Below are 15451 nucleotides of genomic sequence, written 5' to 3'. Positions count from 1 at the left end.
TTAGATCAATAGCATCCACTGTTAAATAAACTCGGAGACTATAGCTAGGTAATGTTACCAGTTAGAGTTAGCACTGGCTCTGCTTTGAGGTCTGGAGTTGAGGTTCGCTTCGGAGTAGTATGGCCAGGAGTAATTGGAGTTGGTGCGCTGGCATGCATGTGAAGGCATTTGTTGAGGAGTGGTGCCCGGAGATGGCTGTAGTTCATTCTGCATCTGTTGCAATATCTCGTCAGAAGCCCCAAGTTGCTGCTTCATAGCTATGCCTCGAACAGCCGGCCGACGGTGGAAACCTTAAATAATACTAATATTTCAAAGCGAAAGTTTTTGTGTATTTGCTCTTATCTTACTACTCTTCAAGCATAAACGGATGAATGAATTTTGATGAATCTTGCCAGTAATGTAGCGTATACATCAGATTTAATGGGTTTTTATCAGAGTGCGGGCTTTAGTTCCTCGGATACTTGTGAAACCGCTGCCAGAACCCAGTATTACATAAGTCACTTTCGGCTCCATTATTGAAGATATTGTTGACTTATTAAATAAAACTCAAAAAATTACAATCTTGCTTGAATCTATAATTTTCCTCTCCCATCAATTGTATTATACCTAGGTAGGTACACCTACACTACAAAAGGTAATATTGCCTGCTATTCGCAACAAGTACTATAAGGGAATTATGATAAATGTGCAATCGACGACGCATTTCTTCGATAGAAGTAGAATGATGGAAATAAATTCACCTTAAGATGCTCTACGATCCTTGGAACGGGTATTTTATTTTTACTTCGCAGCTTTAATGCTTGTTGAACACACCTCGTTCTTTTTGACGTATTTTCCGATTGAAATAAATAGAATAATATTTTTTTTGTACGCAATAAAAATACTTTGATCTTCTTACATTTCTATTTGATAATGAATGTTTAAGTCTATGGTAGATAGCTTGATACATACGAACGTGCAAATTTTTAATTTAATAATAACTGAAATATTATGCTATATGATAATTTACCGTAGTCATCATGCTCGTCATCGCTGCTCACGGGCTGCGACTCTTGGCCGTACCGCTGTCTTAGTCTCTCAGTCCTCGGAGCCGTAGCCCTGGCGAAAGCAGCTAGGCCATCATCTCCTTCACCAGCGCCTATGTATGCAATTAAAAAAAAACAATACAGACGATTTGAGAATCTCCACCTTTTTTAGAAATGGATTATAACAATAAACGCCCCGTTAAACATTTAATTCATCGGTTCTGTTTTTACTTATTTGTATACAGTTTGGCGAAGCTTTCTGTGCCATCAACCAATTTTAGCCGAATGCAACCGAAGCCGATCAATCGTGTTATCTACTAATTTCTTTACTACTTACCGTCTAATAGAAAAAGCTCTCGCTGAAGAAAAAATAATAAAAAGGGCCATTTTAATCATTGGTCAAATGCAAAGACTGCTTATAAACTTTAAAAACACAAGTTTATTGAATTTGAAAATGAAATATTAATCAGCGACAACAAAACGCGTGAGAATGGCCGGCACCTGTGCAGAGACATGCATAGACACATTTCATAGCAAAGATTCTGCAAATTCTACAAAGATATTTTCAAAGGTATCAGCATTAAACTTAGAAACTAAGTATGTTAAGGGTCAAGGTACTAAACAGTGCAATGTTTAGTGAAGCTTGTGTGCATCGAATTACGGACCTGACCGCTTACCCGGAGTGCCTGCGACGACATCTGGAGCTGGCGCATCGTTATGCTCTTGTAGGTCAAGGTTCGTGGCTGAAGACGCCGATGTTCGGTCTCCAGGGGGCACGTAGTAGAAGCCCTCGTGATGAGCCGCGCTGCCCACGCACGCAGTCAGTGGAGCTAATGTGGACAAGAACTGCCTTCTGGGCTCTGGTTTTATCTGTGGAGACAACCAACTTAAGCTTAACCAGCCATTAACTACTAATACCGGTATTTTTATCGTAATTTGTCGCAGAATTCACGATATTGAAGTCTTCCCAAAGTTTTGGCTGAACGTCACTTTTAGGTAAAACTAAATAAATTACAGAATCAGGCGTTACTTTGTGAAAATCCATGACATAAAATGTTAAAAAAATATGTAGCGTTAATTCCGCGAGAGAATAATTCGGAGCTAGGATACACGATGTTCTACTACTCTTATGCACAATATGAGGAAATGTTGACTCGTCCTTCAGTACAGCACAACATCCTGCATCCAAGCCTCGATTTATTGTCTCGCGGAATTAACGCTTCATATTTTTCTTAAAAGCTTATAAAATTGTGTAATTAGTCCGTACGAAATTGGGGTAATATTTTAGCTTGTGCTGTGTTACATAACGGACAGCTTAAACAAGTTTACGGAACTACAAAGAGATTGAATTAGTTTAATCCGCATAGCCTATGCTGCGGTAACCGGCTATTCGTAGCTGACCACAACGGTCCCACAACGGTCGCTTCATAAGTAGCTAGGTACATACTCGTATTTATTTTAACAACGCGCGTTTCGTGTCCTTTCAGAAAAGGTTGACATAATCAACCAGCAGATCTCACAGCAACAGTTTTTAACTGAAATGTTTTGTCTTTTTGTGTGAGTTTTAACGCCCGCCGTCTTGCAAGTTACGTAACAGTTGATAAACTGAAAATAAAACTCGGTGGCTGAAGTGCCCACTACTTTTGTGGTGTTACATTTTAGACACAACCAACTTTGAAATGGAAAAAGTGCGAGTCTAAAACGAATTCTAAAAGAAAATATTCTTTAGCGGTTCTTCATTTATCACGTTTTTTTGTAACAAAACAGTGGACTGGCCACTAGAAGTATTTAAAATAAATACAAACCAGGTTATAATATGGCTCATGTTTTCACGGAATTGATTTTGAGAAATGGTTCCATTAAACTCCTAAGCGAGTAGGAATGCTGCTTGTTCATCAATTAACATGCACATTGAAACACGAACGCTTCGATACGCAAACTGAAGTGATTGTAATTATCGCTTCGGTACCCTCATTGTCATTTGATCCACCTATCATGCTATCCTCTCTAGGATATTGCTTGAGTAGTCTTGCATGATAGACTATTGGAATAGTGTACGCATGTCTACTTAGATCTTGTAGATATGTATGTACATTGTACATATAAATATGAAGTTGTGCGTGTTGGCAGTTGCTCTTACATCAAATAAATAGGAGACTTGTGTCTCTTGAGATTTCTTAATTCATACATTGATTATTTCCTTGATAGATAAAGCAACACTTAATGAAAAATGACTATTGAATAAGTTTGAAAATTTTCCGACTATCATGTTTATTTACATGGCATGCCAATCTCATAGTTTCCTATAATCGCTGGATTATCCTGAAGCCTTGTATTCCGATACGTACGCCTTGTATTGGAAAGGCTGAATATGTTAAAGAGACTTTCCATAGAACTTTGGAAGCGACTTTCCATTGTTGGTATCTATCAACTTTGTTCCGATATTACGAAGAACTCCCTGCCGCAGACACAATGTTTTGTTACAAAAGTAGGTACTAATATTATGGCATCGAAAGGATTCTGAAGCCAACTTCACTAGCTGAGGGTGTAATCATAGTGGGATCACACGGAGCATGCACGGAGATGGACGCAGCATAAGCAGCGTGGACAATAGTGTGAGATCAAGCTGAATACTGTCCTGTATTTTTACTTACTTTCTGTGGTTCCTGATGAACGTCACCTAGATCTGGAGGCAGTTGGCGCGTCGGCAGCGGTACCGATATTGTTGATGAAGACGAACTTGACGACGCGCTGCCGAACGCTTTCTCGCTGTTCTTGTCGATGTTGATGCTATTGTATGACTTGTCGCTGGATTTGTCGCTGCTGCTCGACATTTTGTCAGCACTGGCCCCCGCAGGCGACGACCTCTGGTCCTCAGGCTCGTCCTCCACGTCGCAAGTCAGTAATCGAATACGTTCAGCAAGTGACGTCGTTTCCTGCTGCAAACAGGATTCATTGTTAGGCAACAATAGTGAGCAAATTGTTTCATCGACTGCAAGACAAAGGCAACAATAGACGTTTCCCGTCTCACGTTGTATGGATTGCCAACGACGATTCTCACTGAGTTGGAACTTGCTGGGAATGAAAGTACATGAATAGCTCTAGGGTACAATAGTCCCCACTTGAGACTGTTCAGCGGTATTAGTTATTAATTCTATAGCCTAACTGTACCGCAACTTTTATAACAATTTACCCAATTCAGAAGTCTGCCTGCATAAAGTGTTCAACGCATTAAGGGTGTGTGAGGAGATTTTATACATAGTTACATTATTTTTACGATTATTATTTTAAATAACTCATTACTTAAATTTTTGAACAAATCCATAGGTATTATGTAATAGGCTCACACAAATTCTTTAACACTTTACACACACACACACACACACACACACACACACACGAAAATAGTAACGATAAAAATACAAATGTTTTAGAGAACAAAATACAAACTTTGCAGTAGGTACTTATTCAATCGTACATCGTGCAGGCTACTGTAGGTTGGAGCCACATGCATGTTTGAGCCTTCATAGACAATAGGAGGTCTGGAAGCCGTTGGTTCTGGCTCCCTTCCATTCATAATTGAATGAATTTAAGAAAACGTAATTGTAAAAAAAGAACTGCACCTACGATGTCAGCAAGAAGATAATCATAGTCTATAACAGCATTACTCTTGAACTTGCAACAAACTTTTTATTTAAAGTTGAACATACTTCAACATTCATAACCAATCCAAGTTCTTCAAAACACCCGGGAAATGCACTAGTGAAATGTTGTTTTACGTTTGTGCAACTTAACTTTAAGTGTTTGTTTACCTTAATACTTTCTTTTTATTGCTAGTAAATTTCACAGAAGCTTGCGGTCGTAACAGTTATTCCTGGAATAACTCAGGTTAAAGCGTCTTGATTTAAATGAGCTTCATTTTCCGTTCCGATTTACCCAACACTTGCAAGTTACACTTTCGAAGTTCACTTCGACGATCCTATTTACCTTCGATAGCTAAGGTGTGTTTGTATCTTTGTGTTTTTGTCTGTGATTTGCTTTTGCCGGACGTACAGTATTTCTTCTGGAACATACTTACACGGCATTTTACACCCATTTTTAGCAAACTAACTGGTTCTTGTAGTTTAATTTGAAAATAAATAAAAATACTTTGAGAAAGTTTGAGTTTAGTTAAAAAAAAGATATGCGCATATTTATACCTACATATTTTTGTATTTATAATATTACTGAGCTTGATAGCGACCGTTTGTTTCACTTGAGAAATGAATTATGCAAGGCTTGCATCTGCGTCAAGACAAATCGATGGAGCTTAACATAATCAATCAGTTTCGGCTAGGGACACAGATCGATATATTGTACATTCACCCAAATATACCCAAAAATATTAGGTACGGGAATATTTAGTCGATTTAGATAGCTGTAGTTCCCGAGGTGTTACAGTAACCGCACGTAACAGCTTTTACATGCCCAATAGTTTGTAAGCACATTACAGAGACCAGGTATTTAGCCGGTATCTAGACCGAATGAAAACTTTGAATGGGATCAAATTTTTTTTTTAAGAATTTCTTGCCAAACGTCGGGCCAACTGTCTAACCACTAGAGGCGGATTATTCGTAAGGCAAACTAGGCACGTGCCTAGGGACTTAGTTAGAAGGGGCGCGCGAGCTCAGAATTTTTAAATAAGTAAAGAAAATAATATATCGACGATTAAGAACTAAATCCGATCTATGATCTAAATAGATTTTGCACAGGCATCGATATAAATATTATGCAATATTGCGCCTTTCTGGCGTCTCGTTGCGTCGTTCTCAAGCCTGATGGTCAGCATGAGAGGAGCCCACGTTGCATGAGCGTCTGACTAGACCTTCGTCGCAACTCAGTTGCCATTGCCGTACTGGCCGATATAAGGAACAGCAGACGTGCTGAAGTCCTTATGGTACAGCGTACACTTACACAAGTCAACAGTAAATTGACGCTACTGACTTGCATGTGTTGCAGAGCTAGGCCACCGGAACCCTTACTCCCTGGACTAAAAACAGCAACGTAATTCACCCCCCAATTACAAATTAAACGTAATTCACATGCCAGTCTTCTGCAAGGCTGAGTACTTCTCCGATCGAGCCGGCCAGTTATGAGCTGCATTGCAGCTGTGCTCTACCACTATTCGATTGTTTGATTATAACGAATAAACTCAAAAACTACTAGACCGATTTCAAAAATTCTTTCAACAGTAGAAAGCAACGCTGTTCCCACGGGAACGGAATCTACACGAGTGAAATCGCGGGACGTGCTCAAGTGATATATTCATTTCACACCATCGTTTGACAACACACAATTTTCACGTCATATTTCATTCGCGCATTAGCGTAAGTACAAGGGATTGATGATACAACGTCATCGTAATTACAAAAAGTAGTTAATATTTATATTATTATGATTGCCAGTTATGGCCGATAAAGTGATTGCCTAGGGCGTTCTGGACCTTTAATCCGCTACTGAGCCCACTGTTTTGTCTGAAGCGTACGGTAATATACTTTTTATTCAAGATGAAAGTTCTAACCGAAGAAGACACTAATGACCGCCCTAGCTGTATGTGGATTAGCGATTTCAGTAGTAAAACGTTCCCTGACGATGTTCCCCTGCCCTTTTTTATATGCAATCAGGTAATAAATGAAAATTAAAAATGTTTGAGTTTCAAAGTAAGATTATGAACAGAATATTTGATTGAGCTGTTAATTAGGAGAACTATGAGGGGGCGCCAACTCGTAGATGTTGTTCGTCGAAGTTGCTAAGTAAGTTGCCTCAGATTTGCAAGTTTCCGCTGACCGCTACGACTAAATGTATTCACGCCCCCACCGACTTGTATTTGATGTAGGTATCAAACAAACTTAATAAACAGATTAATAAATTTCTGCCCGGGCCCTAATAAATAAAGTGCTATCGGAAAAACAATTTATGCTACTTTTCACTTTTAGTAGGTACTGAAAATAATTAGCTACGTTGTTGAGGTGCATTCGTCTGTAAATTAATATCGTTAAAAGTCTCAGCGAAGCCGTATTCAATAAAAGATTTCGAAGTATCACATTTAATACATTTGCGTAATTTAATGAATAAAATTATTAGAAGTAAATAACTGTGGACCAACTTATTTCACGAAAAATGTATCGTATTTTATTTCCATAATTAGGAGGCGTGCTAATACGAGGGTTGTGTAAAAGTCAAAGCCAAAGTAAAAGCTCTTAAAATGGAACCAGGTCAGGTCAGGTACCTTCATAGAGACGTGGTAACGAATCGCCGAATGAGCTCCGTATTGGGTATTTTATGTATCTACCTCCGTATATAACGTCATATAAATAACTCACAACCCAATGCCTATAAATAAACGCTATTTTTCTTTAAATCGAAACTGAAACTGTAAGGTTGTGATTTAAGAAATCGGATTTTCCCCATAATTTAACTGCAGATATAAATGAAAATCTTGCCGACACGTTATCTGATTGGACGGTTATTTGATCAGCATTGCTTACATAATTCGAGGAAATATTCTGAGTCAGACTGGGCAAGACTTGCTAATTTCATTGCTTTTACGTCATTCAGTCCCTTTGACGTACATAACTTTCCATATTTCTCGGGAATTAATAAGAATGCTCCGAAAACATCGATAGGTGAATAATTTATGTTTTAATTAGTTAGGAAAGTTCCCTACTTTTCCGTAACGACGAACCGGTAATTAGGAACAGATGTGTTTCAGACACCTAGCGGGTTACTGCAAATCTATTACCTCTACAATCCTTTTATATCTAAGAACTTTTTCTACATGATCAACGAAATTAAGTAAATGTGTTAAGAGCTTTATGATTTTTCTAGAGGTATATATTGTGGCTATCTAGAAAATTTAAAGTGTGGCATATTGACCTGATTAAACATATCCATTAAACAAGTTGCGAATAAGTTTGTTTTTAATATCATTATCATTCATTTACTTTCAAACGCTCTTAGTTGATTTATTGAAGCCGGCACATATTTTTCTGACCCGCATTGTGAATCTCGGTAAAAAATATTAAAACTTGTAGGAGAAATTCAATTAGGGTTCGAGGCGATCCAAGATCTAACTAGAAACCGAGTCCACTCTAAACTTATGCATGTTTTCATAAGTATTCTGATTATAATTAAAATCTTTTGTTCTTCTTCCATAATTCTACGCTTCCTCAAGAAATTATGCAATATTATGTTTTGAGTGACCAAATCATCATTTCTTAGTTTTGTTACTCTTCAAAATATGTTTCTGCGCGATATGAGTGTTCCTTAAGTGGATAAGTAATTTCAATGGTTCCCTTTCGCCATGGAACTTCCAAGCTGTTTGTGATCAGCAAGTTTTTTTTTTAAGTCAGGTGATTTAAACCGTGTTAAAAGCAAAATGAAATTTAAATATTCGCCTGCTCAGCAAAATATTATTTCCTTTGTCAAATTCATACATGAATTATTTCACGAGCATCAAATATTGTTTGTGAAGTGAAATAAATAAAAGAGTGGGATTCTTTAGTCTTTTTGCCTTTTTGTTTTTGGACAATACATACTTACCTGCATTGAGAACTCATTAAACAATAGAGTATGTATGCCTATGGCAATTCGTTATACCGGTCATTTTTTGTGTAATCAAATAAATACGCGAGTTTTACCCGTTTCTTTCAATTATTATTTAAACATAGACATTTATTGAAAGCACTAATTATTCAATATTAAATGATTGAACTACTCATTGGCTATTTATGTTATAAGTTATAATAGCCACTTGTATCGAATCCTATCATATTATGTTTAATAGGATTACTGGATGGTTGGAAGCGCTGCGTGAAATAACGAATAGATATTTATTTTATGTAGGTGTATAACCAGATGCATAGTACAATACAAATGTTCTTTCGATTCAACAGTTTTAATTATTATATTGAGGCTTTGCTTTGTTTTGTTTGATGAACATAACGTTATAGAACGGTACCAAGCTATAATTGCATTACCTACATTGATACTACAAGATTTTTTCGTGAAGAGAAATATGTCTGATTACTGTTTCATAAACGCATTATTATAAACCAGATAAATGACTAGATTCTGAATGCATTTATATTTCCCGTTTTCTGAACAAGCTTAAATTTCTTTAATAGCAGACCAAAGCTATTGATCTATAGTAGGTACTAAACTAACGGACCGACCAGTCCCGACCATTAATATTTTGAAATGTGCTAAAAGTTTCAACAGTTTATTTTAGTTACCGAAAGCTGTTTTTGATTTTCGCTTAGTTTTCAATAGACCACTTACATTTGTAGAAAATTTGAAACAAACTAGCTATTCTGCACATCGAGCTTGATCCGCAAACTAGTCGAATAGATAGCTCAGTTAGTTAATAAAAGCTAATCTGCACTGTTGCTAGTTAGTTCCTTCTACGTCAGAACTCGAATGTATGAACACACTCGTACTCGATGTTTTACACAAAGTAAGTTAAGCGAAGTTTTGTATCAAAATAGAGTTTGTTAGCGAAAAGCTTGTCTAGCAAATATATTTATTCGAGAACTCGAATAGTATAGGAAAACCGATTAACACAGAGAGGGACATACCTTAGGTTGTTGCTTTTTCCTAGCTTCACTCCGTAATAAGGAGCATCGTAGAGCATTTCTTTCAGCCACGCGGCGAACCGCGGCTTCCTCTGTCTTGGGTCTGCCGCCCGCGTCCCAAGCCCTATACAATCATAAAAGAACATTTAATATAAAGAAAGATTTAAAAGTGATAACAGAAGCAAAGAACTACAAATAAAGCGCTAAAGTCAGCAGTATAAACGAGAAAAAAGGTGGTAAAAAAAGGCTGGGAAAAACTTGCAAAATAAATGAAGCGTTCATACCTCAGCGTTTCAGAAGTGACTAACTGTGGTTCGATCGCGGGCGGCGGTGGCCTGCCGCTGTTGAACAGCTGCTGGACTGCTGAATTGGCTTTTGGCGCGTTGATCGTCAGGATCAGCGGCGTCTCCAGTCTACATACAGGTGATAACATGCGGTTACAATACGTTATATCATACTTTTATTGTTCCACAGATGTTACCTAATCTCGATCTCGAATAATAATAAAAAAAAATCTTTACAATGCCCTGTAATAATTAAATGTAGCACGGACTATTTATAAAAATGTTTTCTTTATAGCTACCCTTCTAAGACCAATGAGAACATAATTTCTAGAGTTGTTTTATGAGTAGATAGGTATTTGATAGTTTTTCAGGTATTGGCAATCTTGATTATGATGTTTTATCATTTTTCACCTCTTGTAGTAGCGTCTCGTATAGCGAATTCCATATCGAAGGGAATTATTTGTAACTCTCAATTATTTTATTGAAAATAACAAAATTAATGTGCTAAATGGGCGACTACCCCTTACCTACAGGTGACAACAAAGAGAAAACCTTGTTTTTGGAAGATTCAACAATAAGGTTTACCAGTATAATACATTTTGGCATTTTTTTTTCTTTGATTTTACGGTAATTAATCCTTTGATAAATAAAACTTCTTTAGTACTTCTAAATGCAGTGCGTTCATCTACAATTTCAGCGTAGTTTAAGTACGAGCGCAAATATTTTCGGAGTTCATTAAACTCACGAGGTTTGTAGGGACGTTTATTGCACACGTTCATGTACAACACATCGATGTACTGACAGGTGCACATCCAATCTCCGTACCTATAGCACTGGTGTCAAACCTCAGAAACTTGCTAACCAATAAACTTGTTCCAATAATGTATTCGCATTGGCTCTCTGATATAGGAATATCTTTGACGAGCTAGTGTCTGACTTCGAACACTTGCAGGATTAATTAAGTTCTCGCTTCGGACATAAATGGGACAAGTCGAATGTAACATCAGCAAATTACATAACTTAGTCGCCATTTAAGTGTTGATTCGAAATGTTTGCTTCGAATTAGTTTAATTCCGAGTATCGAGAACCAATCGGAATTTGTTTGCGTGTCAATTAGATACGCTCAATTCTCCGTTAACATTAATTTGTTGTTACAATATTATTTGATACCTACTACATTTGAGTGGCACTTAACTGAAGGTAAACAATCTCAATAGGACTTTTTTAACAAATACATATTGAACAAATAAGTAGTTTATTTGTTAAATTTAATATGTTTTTACTTGTTAATAGCTGGTAGGGGCTTCGCTTGACTAAAAGACTGGCTCCTTTAGTAAGATAAGGAGGATTTTTTTGACGCGTTATAGTTATAATTTAAATACCTCTATTAAATTTTTCGTAACTTTCTAAATAACATAGTATAAAAAGCAATCAAATTTTTCCCTTTTATAAAGGCAGTAGGATCTGCAAAAAATTGAGTATTTAAAAAAGAAAATTGTGTTTTGTGCCGTCTTGAATAGGAAAAATCATGATACCAAATTGAGTATATTTTTATGATATTCAAAATTACTATTGTGTAATTGAAAAACCAAACCCTTTTGACCAAATAAATATATTATGATCGGCGCCAAACAATAGAAAGAAGACAAACGTTTTACCTGTGTGTTGTACTTGTGGTGTTATAATCCTTTTGTGTTATAATTTCTGTATCTACGGTTTGTGTCTGTACTGCTTCTGGCTCCTTCTTCGGGAGCTCTTCCTCCGAATCTTTGGGCCTCTCCAAGAACCGCACTGATCGTGGCGTGATGGACCCGTCCTCATCACTAGCTGTCGTTGTAGACCTCTGGTCATCATTCTGTTGCACACGAAATTATTTTAGTCCTCAAATTCCAGCAATTTCTGGGAATAATGCATTTAAGTGAACTACGTTTAAAGCATAAATACATTTCAGTCACCTGTATTTACATAAACAGTTATAACATTGACATTCCGGTGTTGAAGCTTAAATTCCCTTTCAAATATTTGTCGGTATTCCAGCTACCGGAAAGTTAGGAAATTAACTTGTTTTAATGTTGTATTTACGTATGATTTAAATGTTAAATATGCAGTTCGTTTGCGCGTTTGAGACTGATGTAAATATGTGACTACCTGCTCATTCATATCCTTGTCGGTGTCCAATGACTTCCACAGCCTCCCGCCTTTCAATATGCCTCCCCGTCGCTGCGGAAGCGGAGAGCTCTCGGAAGATAGTCTGCCATCAGTATCCGCTGTATCACTGTCCTCACCTAACACAGACAAATAACTACAATCTCCTGCTAAAAAGTCACTATAAAAATATTAATACAATTCAACAGCGACTTAAAGAGGAACACTTGAAATTCTTAATTAGTTTCCAAGACGTCTTAAGATCAAGAGAAAGCGGAACAAGGTTTGGAATTAAAACAACTATTTTCCGACGATTAATTGAAACGTTAAATCACAATGGGTGCTTGAAATTGCAACATAGTTTTATGTCCAATTTAGATAGAGCCACTCGTTGTCTTCTCTTCGCTTTAAAATGATAAATTTTTGCAGCAAATTCTTGAAAGTGTCGTAATTGGCGTGCTACGATATCCCTACTAATTGTGTTATGAATTCGTTGGACTGAATTAAATAATGTTTTCAATCGCCTAAGAGGCTTATGGAGTCTGGTGGTTAATTACGTTGTATTTCAGAAAAAGTAAATAACCTGAAATGTCTGGTATGATATTTTGGAGTACCTATTAGTATTTAAGTGTGATTAGAACTTAGGTGGAATTTAACACAATTATGTCTGTCTATTAAATGTAAATAGTTTATGTAGCTAAGGGTAACTCCAGGTTCTAAGAATTGAAAGGAACTAAATTCTCCAAACGATAGGTAAATAAAATAAACCGGCCAAGTGCGAGTCGGACTCGCGCACCGAGGGTTCCGTACAAATGCTGTATAGATAAAAAGTGAGTTTCGCGCCAACCGTTCAGTTTAGAACAATCATAGTTATGGTAATTTCGTGAGAGTCAAAATAGTTAATATTTTTTATTTTATAATATAACTAAAATAGTAGGCCAGTACCTTGTAAAAGTTATTTTATTGAAGTTATTTATATACAACATTTTATAGTCATCATTCAGAAATCTGATTGAAAATAACTAATTATGTCTTAAAGGTCATGGGGCATATCTGACCCGCTTTGTAAAAAGTGGCGGACATGAATCAAAGTAGTTTTAAATCGTGGAGAATGGTATGACGTTTCTTTGAATATAAATATTTTATTAAAATTCCATGGAGACGAATGTCCAGGATCGTTTGAAAAATATAAAAGACAAGCAGTTTCAGAGGATTGTACAGGTTGCAATGCTAGTTTTTATTGTTAAAGACATTTCATAAAGAAGGAAGGTGCCAATCCGGATGACCAGGATCTGATGAGGATCTGGAAACCCTGAGAAATCGAGGGCAACTCTTGAATATTGTAGGCACGCATCGAGTCATAACCAGACATGTGAGTGTATTTTTGAGGGTACTGGTAAACAGTGAAGGTTTGGAGCTGATTTGATTATGGAGACTACAGAGAGTCAAGGGAACTCCCGAACGGTATGTTGCAACTACCACGTGTTTGGGCTTATTTTATTCGTATTGGCGAAGACTTTCCACAAAGATAGGTTTGACTGCCATTGTGGGATCGACACCTAAGATCAGATATAGTTATGGGAACTCCTTTACAATTTATAACGTAACCTTGTGTTGGAGCTTATTTTATTTTAGATGATGAGAATTCACTACTAACTTGGGTTAAAGCAGCCATTGCAGGAATGGGATCTTTTATTTTTGAGGGATTAATCACCTAAAGAGCCCCAGATTCAGGTTTTTTTCGAAACCGCCTGACGACTTGTAGCTGTCGAATTGTAACAACGACTTCTAGAGAGTAGGATTCGGGGCTGCTGGCTTTACGTTTCTAGAGCCTTGACAAAAGTGTAATTCTGTCCCTTTCTTTGTTTTATAAAGTCGGCATTATTTTATTTTGTAGCATTTTACAAACAAATCCAACTTCAAACGTATAAAAAAGCAACAAGAAAACAAAAGCAAGAAAGAAATTAAAAAGATGTTAGGTGCATCGGTCTAGAAGTCGGTGTCTAGAGGATGCATCTATATTTATTTAACCACCGAGATCTAGACCGATGCACATAAACAGTTTTCTTGTTATTTTAGAAGTTGTTTTTTTTTTGTAAAAAGTTTTTATTTTTAACTTTTGTGAAAAGTTCTCGTCAATACGAATAATATAAGCCCAAACACGACGTAACTAAAACATACCGAGTTCTCTCGACTTTCTCACGTCTCCATCATCAGATAAGCTCTAAACCTTCACTGTTTGATAGTATCACCAGACATACATCTGAGAATCAAGTTTTAATCCTATGCATGCCTACAATTTCTGATAGTTGCCCTCGATTTCTCAGGATTTCCATCATCAGATCCTGACCTGATGACAATGGAAATAAACGGCGAGTATACTCTTTCACTACAAAGAAATGATTTCTCAAATCCGTCAAATTTGGTCGTTTAAATTCCCCATTGAAATGAGGAAAATATTTGATGTTTACACCTGATTTTCTCTAGATTCCCATGGTTCACATTGATGCGACTAATGCCATAGTAAATCAGAGCCTTTATCATTATACTGTGCTATATTTCGTTCGTATCCGCCGTGGGTATGGTTTTCATACTAAGGTGCCCAATGACCTTTGAATGATTTAAAATTTTTCACAGTTTAGAGGCCATTATATTTAAGAAGTGTTTGATATAAATTTCACTTTTTATTCAAAACTTTAATATCTCTACGCGTTCATGTGAAAAAGGGTAGGTAGTAAGTTTATAATTATTAAAAAAATATTTTATGTCATGTAAGCAAAAATAATATTTTAATATTTTATGTAACTTCAAATTTATCATTTTCGCAATTTTTCCTTTATCTGTACTATAGAACGTTGCTTCGTGCCGAATTTTAAGATTCTGAGTTCACGGGAAGTACCTTGTAGGTTTTGATTCCCTAGCGTGTGACGGAAATTCGTCTAAGGTGTCGGTAAAACTGCTGTATCTTTTGATCGCGTTAACTTAGAAGTTTGATTTTTTCATTGCTTAAAGGGACAATAGACCTAGGTATTTGGTATAAATTTCAATTTGGTACCTTTATTCGTTCGTGAGAAATAAGGTAGTAAGTTTCATTTTATTAAAATATTTTTATTATATTATATAACAAAAAAAAATGAGATTTTCGCAATTTTTCCTATATTAGCATTATATAACAATGCTTCATGCCAAATTTCAAGATTCTGAGTTTACGGGAAGTACCCTGTAGGTTTTGATTCCTTAGCGAGTGTCGAGAATTTGTTGAAAATATCGACATAATCGGTTGTATCTTTTGATTGGCTTGGCTTAGAAGCTTGATATTTTCACAGCCTAAAGGGACAATAGACCCGAGTATTTCATGTGAATTTCAGCTTACGTCCACGCGTTC

The 15451-nt window shown here is 36.6% G+C and overlaps 1 protein-coding gene and 1 long non-coding RNA gene across 2 annotated transcripts in view; one reads left to right on the top strand and one right to left on the bottom strand.

Moving 5' to 3' along the window:
• The window catches only part of LOC124644953, a 113366-nt gene that overhangs the window by 8722 nt on the left and 89193 nt on the right, over positions 1-15451 (top strand). The gene's annotated exons all lie outside the window — the stretch shown is intronic.
• LOC124644951 overlaps positions 1-15451 on the bottom strand; it is a 107825-nt gene that overhangs the window by 4404 nt on the left and 87970 nt on the right. Inside the window, exons 4-11 of the mRNA XM_047184646.1 lie at positions 12070-12206; positions 11580-11776; positions 9922-10050; positions 9641-9761; positions 3680-3964; positions 1691-1895; positions 1010-1138; positions 59-290 (exon numbers count right to left, since the gene is read on the bottom strand). Coding sequence (XP_047040602.1) covers positions 59-290; positions 1010-1138; positions 1691-1895; positions 3680-3964; positions 9641-9761; positions 9922-10050; positions 11580-11776; positions 12070-12206 — 1435 coding nt within the window. The remainder of the gene's footprint in view (positions 1-58; positions 291-1009; positions 1139-1690; positions 1896-3679; positions 3965-9640; positions 9762-9921; positions 10051-11579; positions 11777-12069; positions 12207-15451) is intronic.

Source organism: Helicoverpa zea, chromosome 31, assembly GCF_022581195.2.
Source record: "Helicoverpa zea isolate HzStark_Cry1AcR chromosome 31, ilHelZeax1.1, whole genome shotgun sequence".
In the NCBI taxonomy this organism is placed as follows: Eukaryota; Metazoa; Arthropoda; class Insecta; order Lepidoptera; family Noctuidae; genus Helicoverpa; species Helicoverpa zea.
The sequence above is the reverse complement of the archived record's forward strand: the minus strand, read 5'-3'. Positions and strand labels throughout refer to the sequence as shown.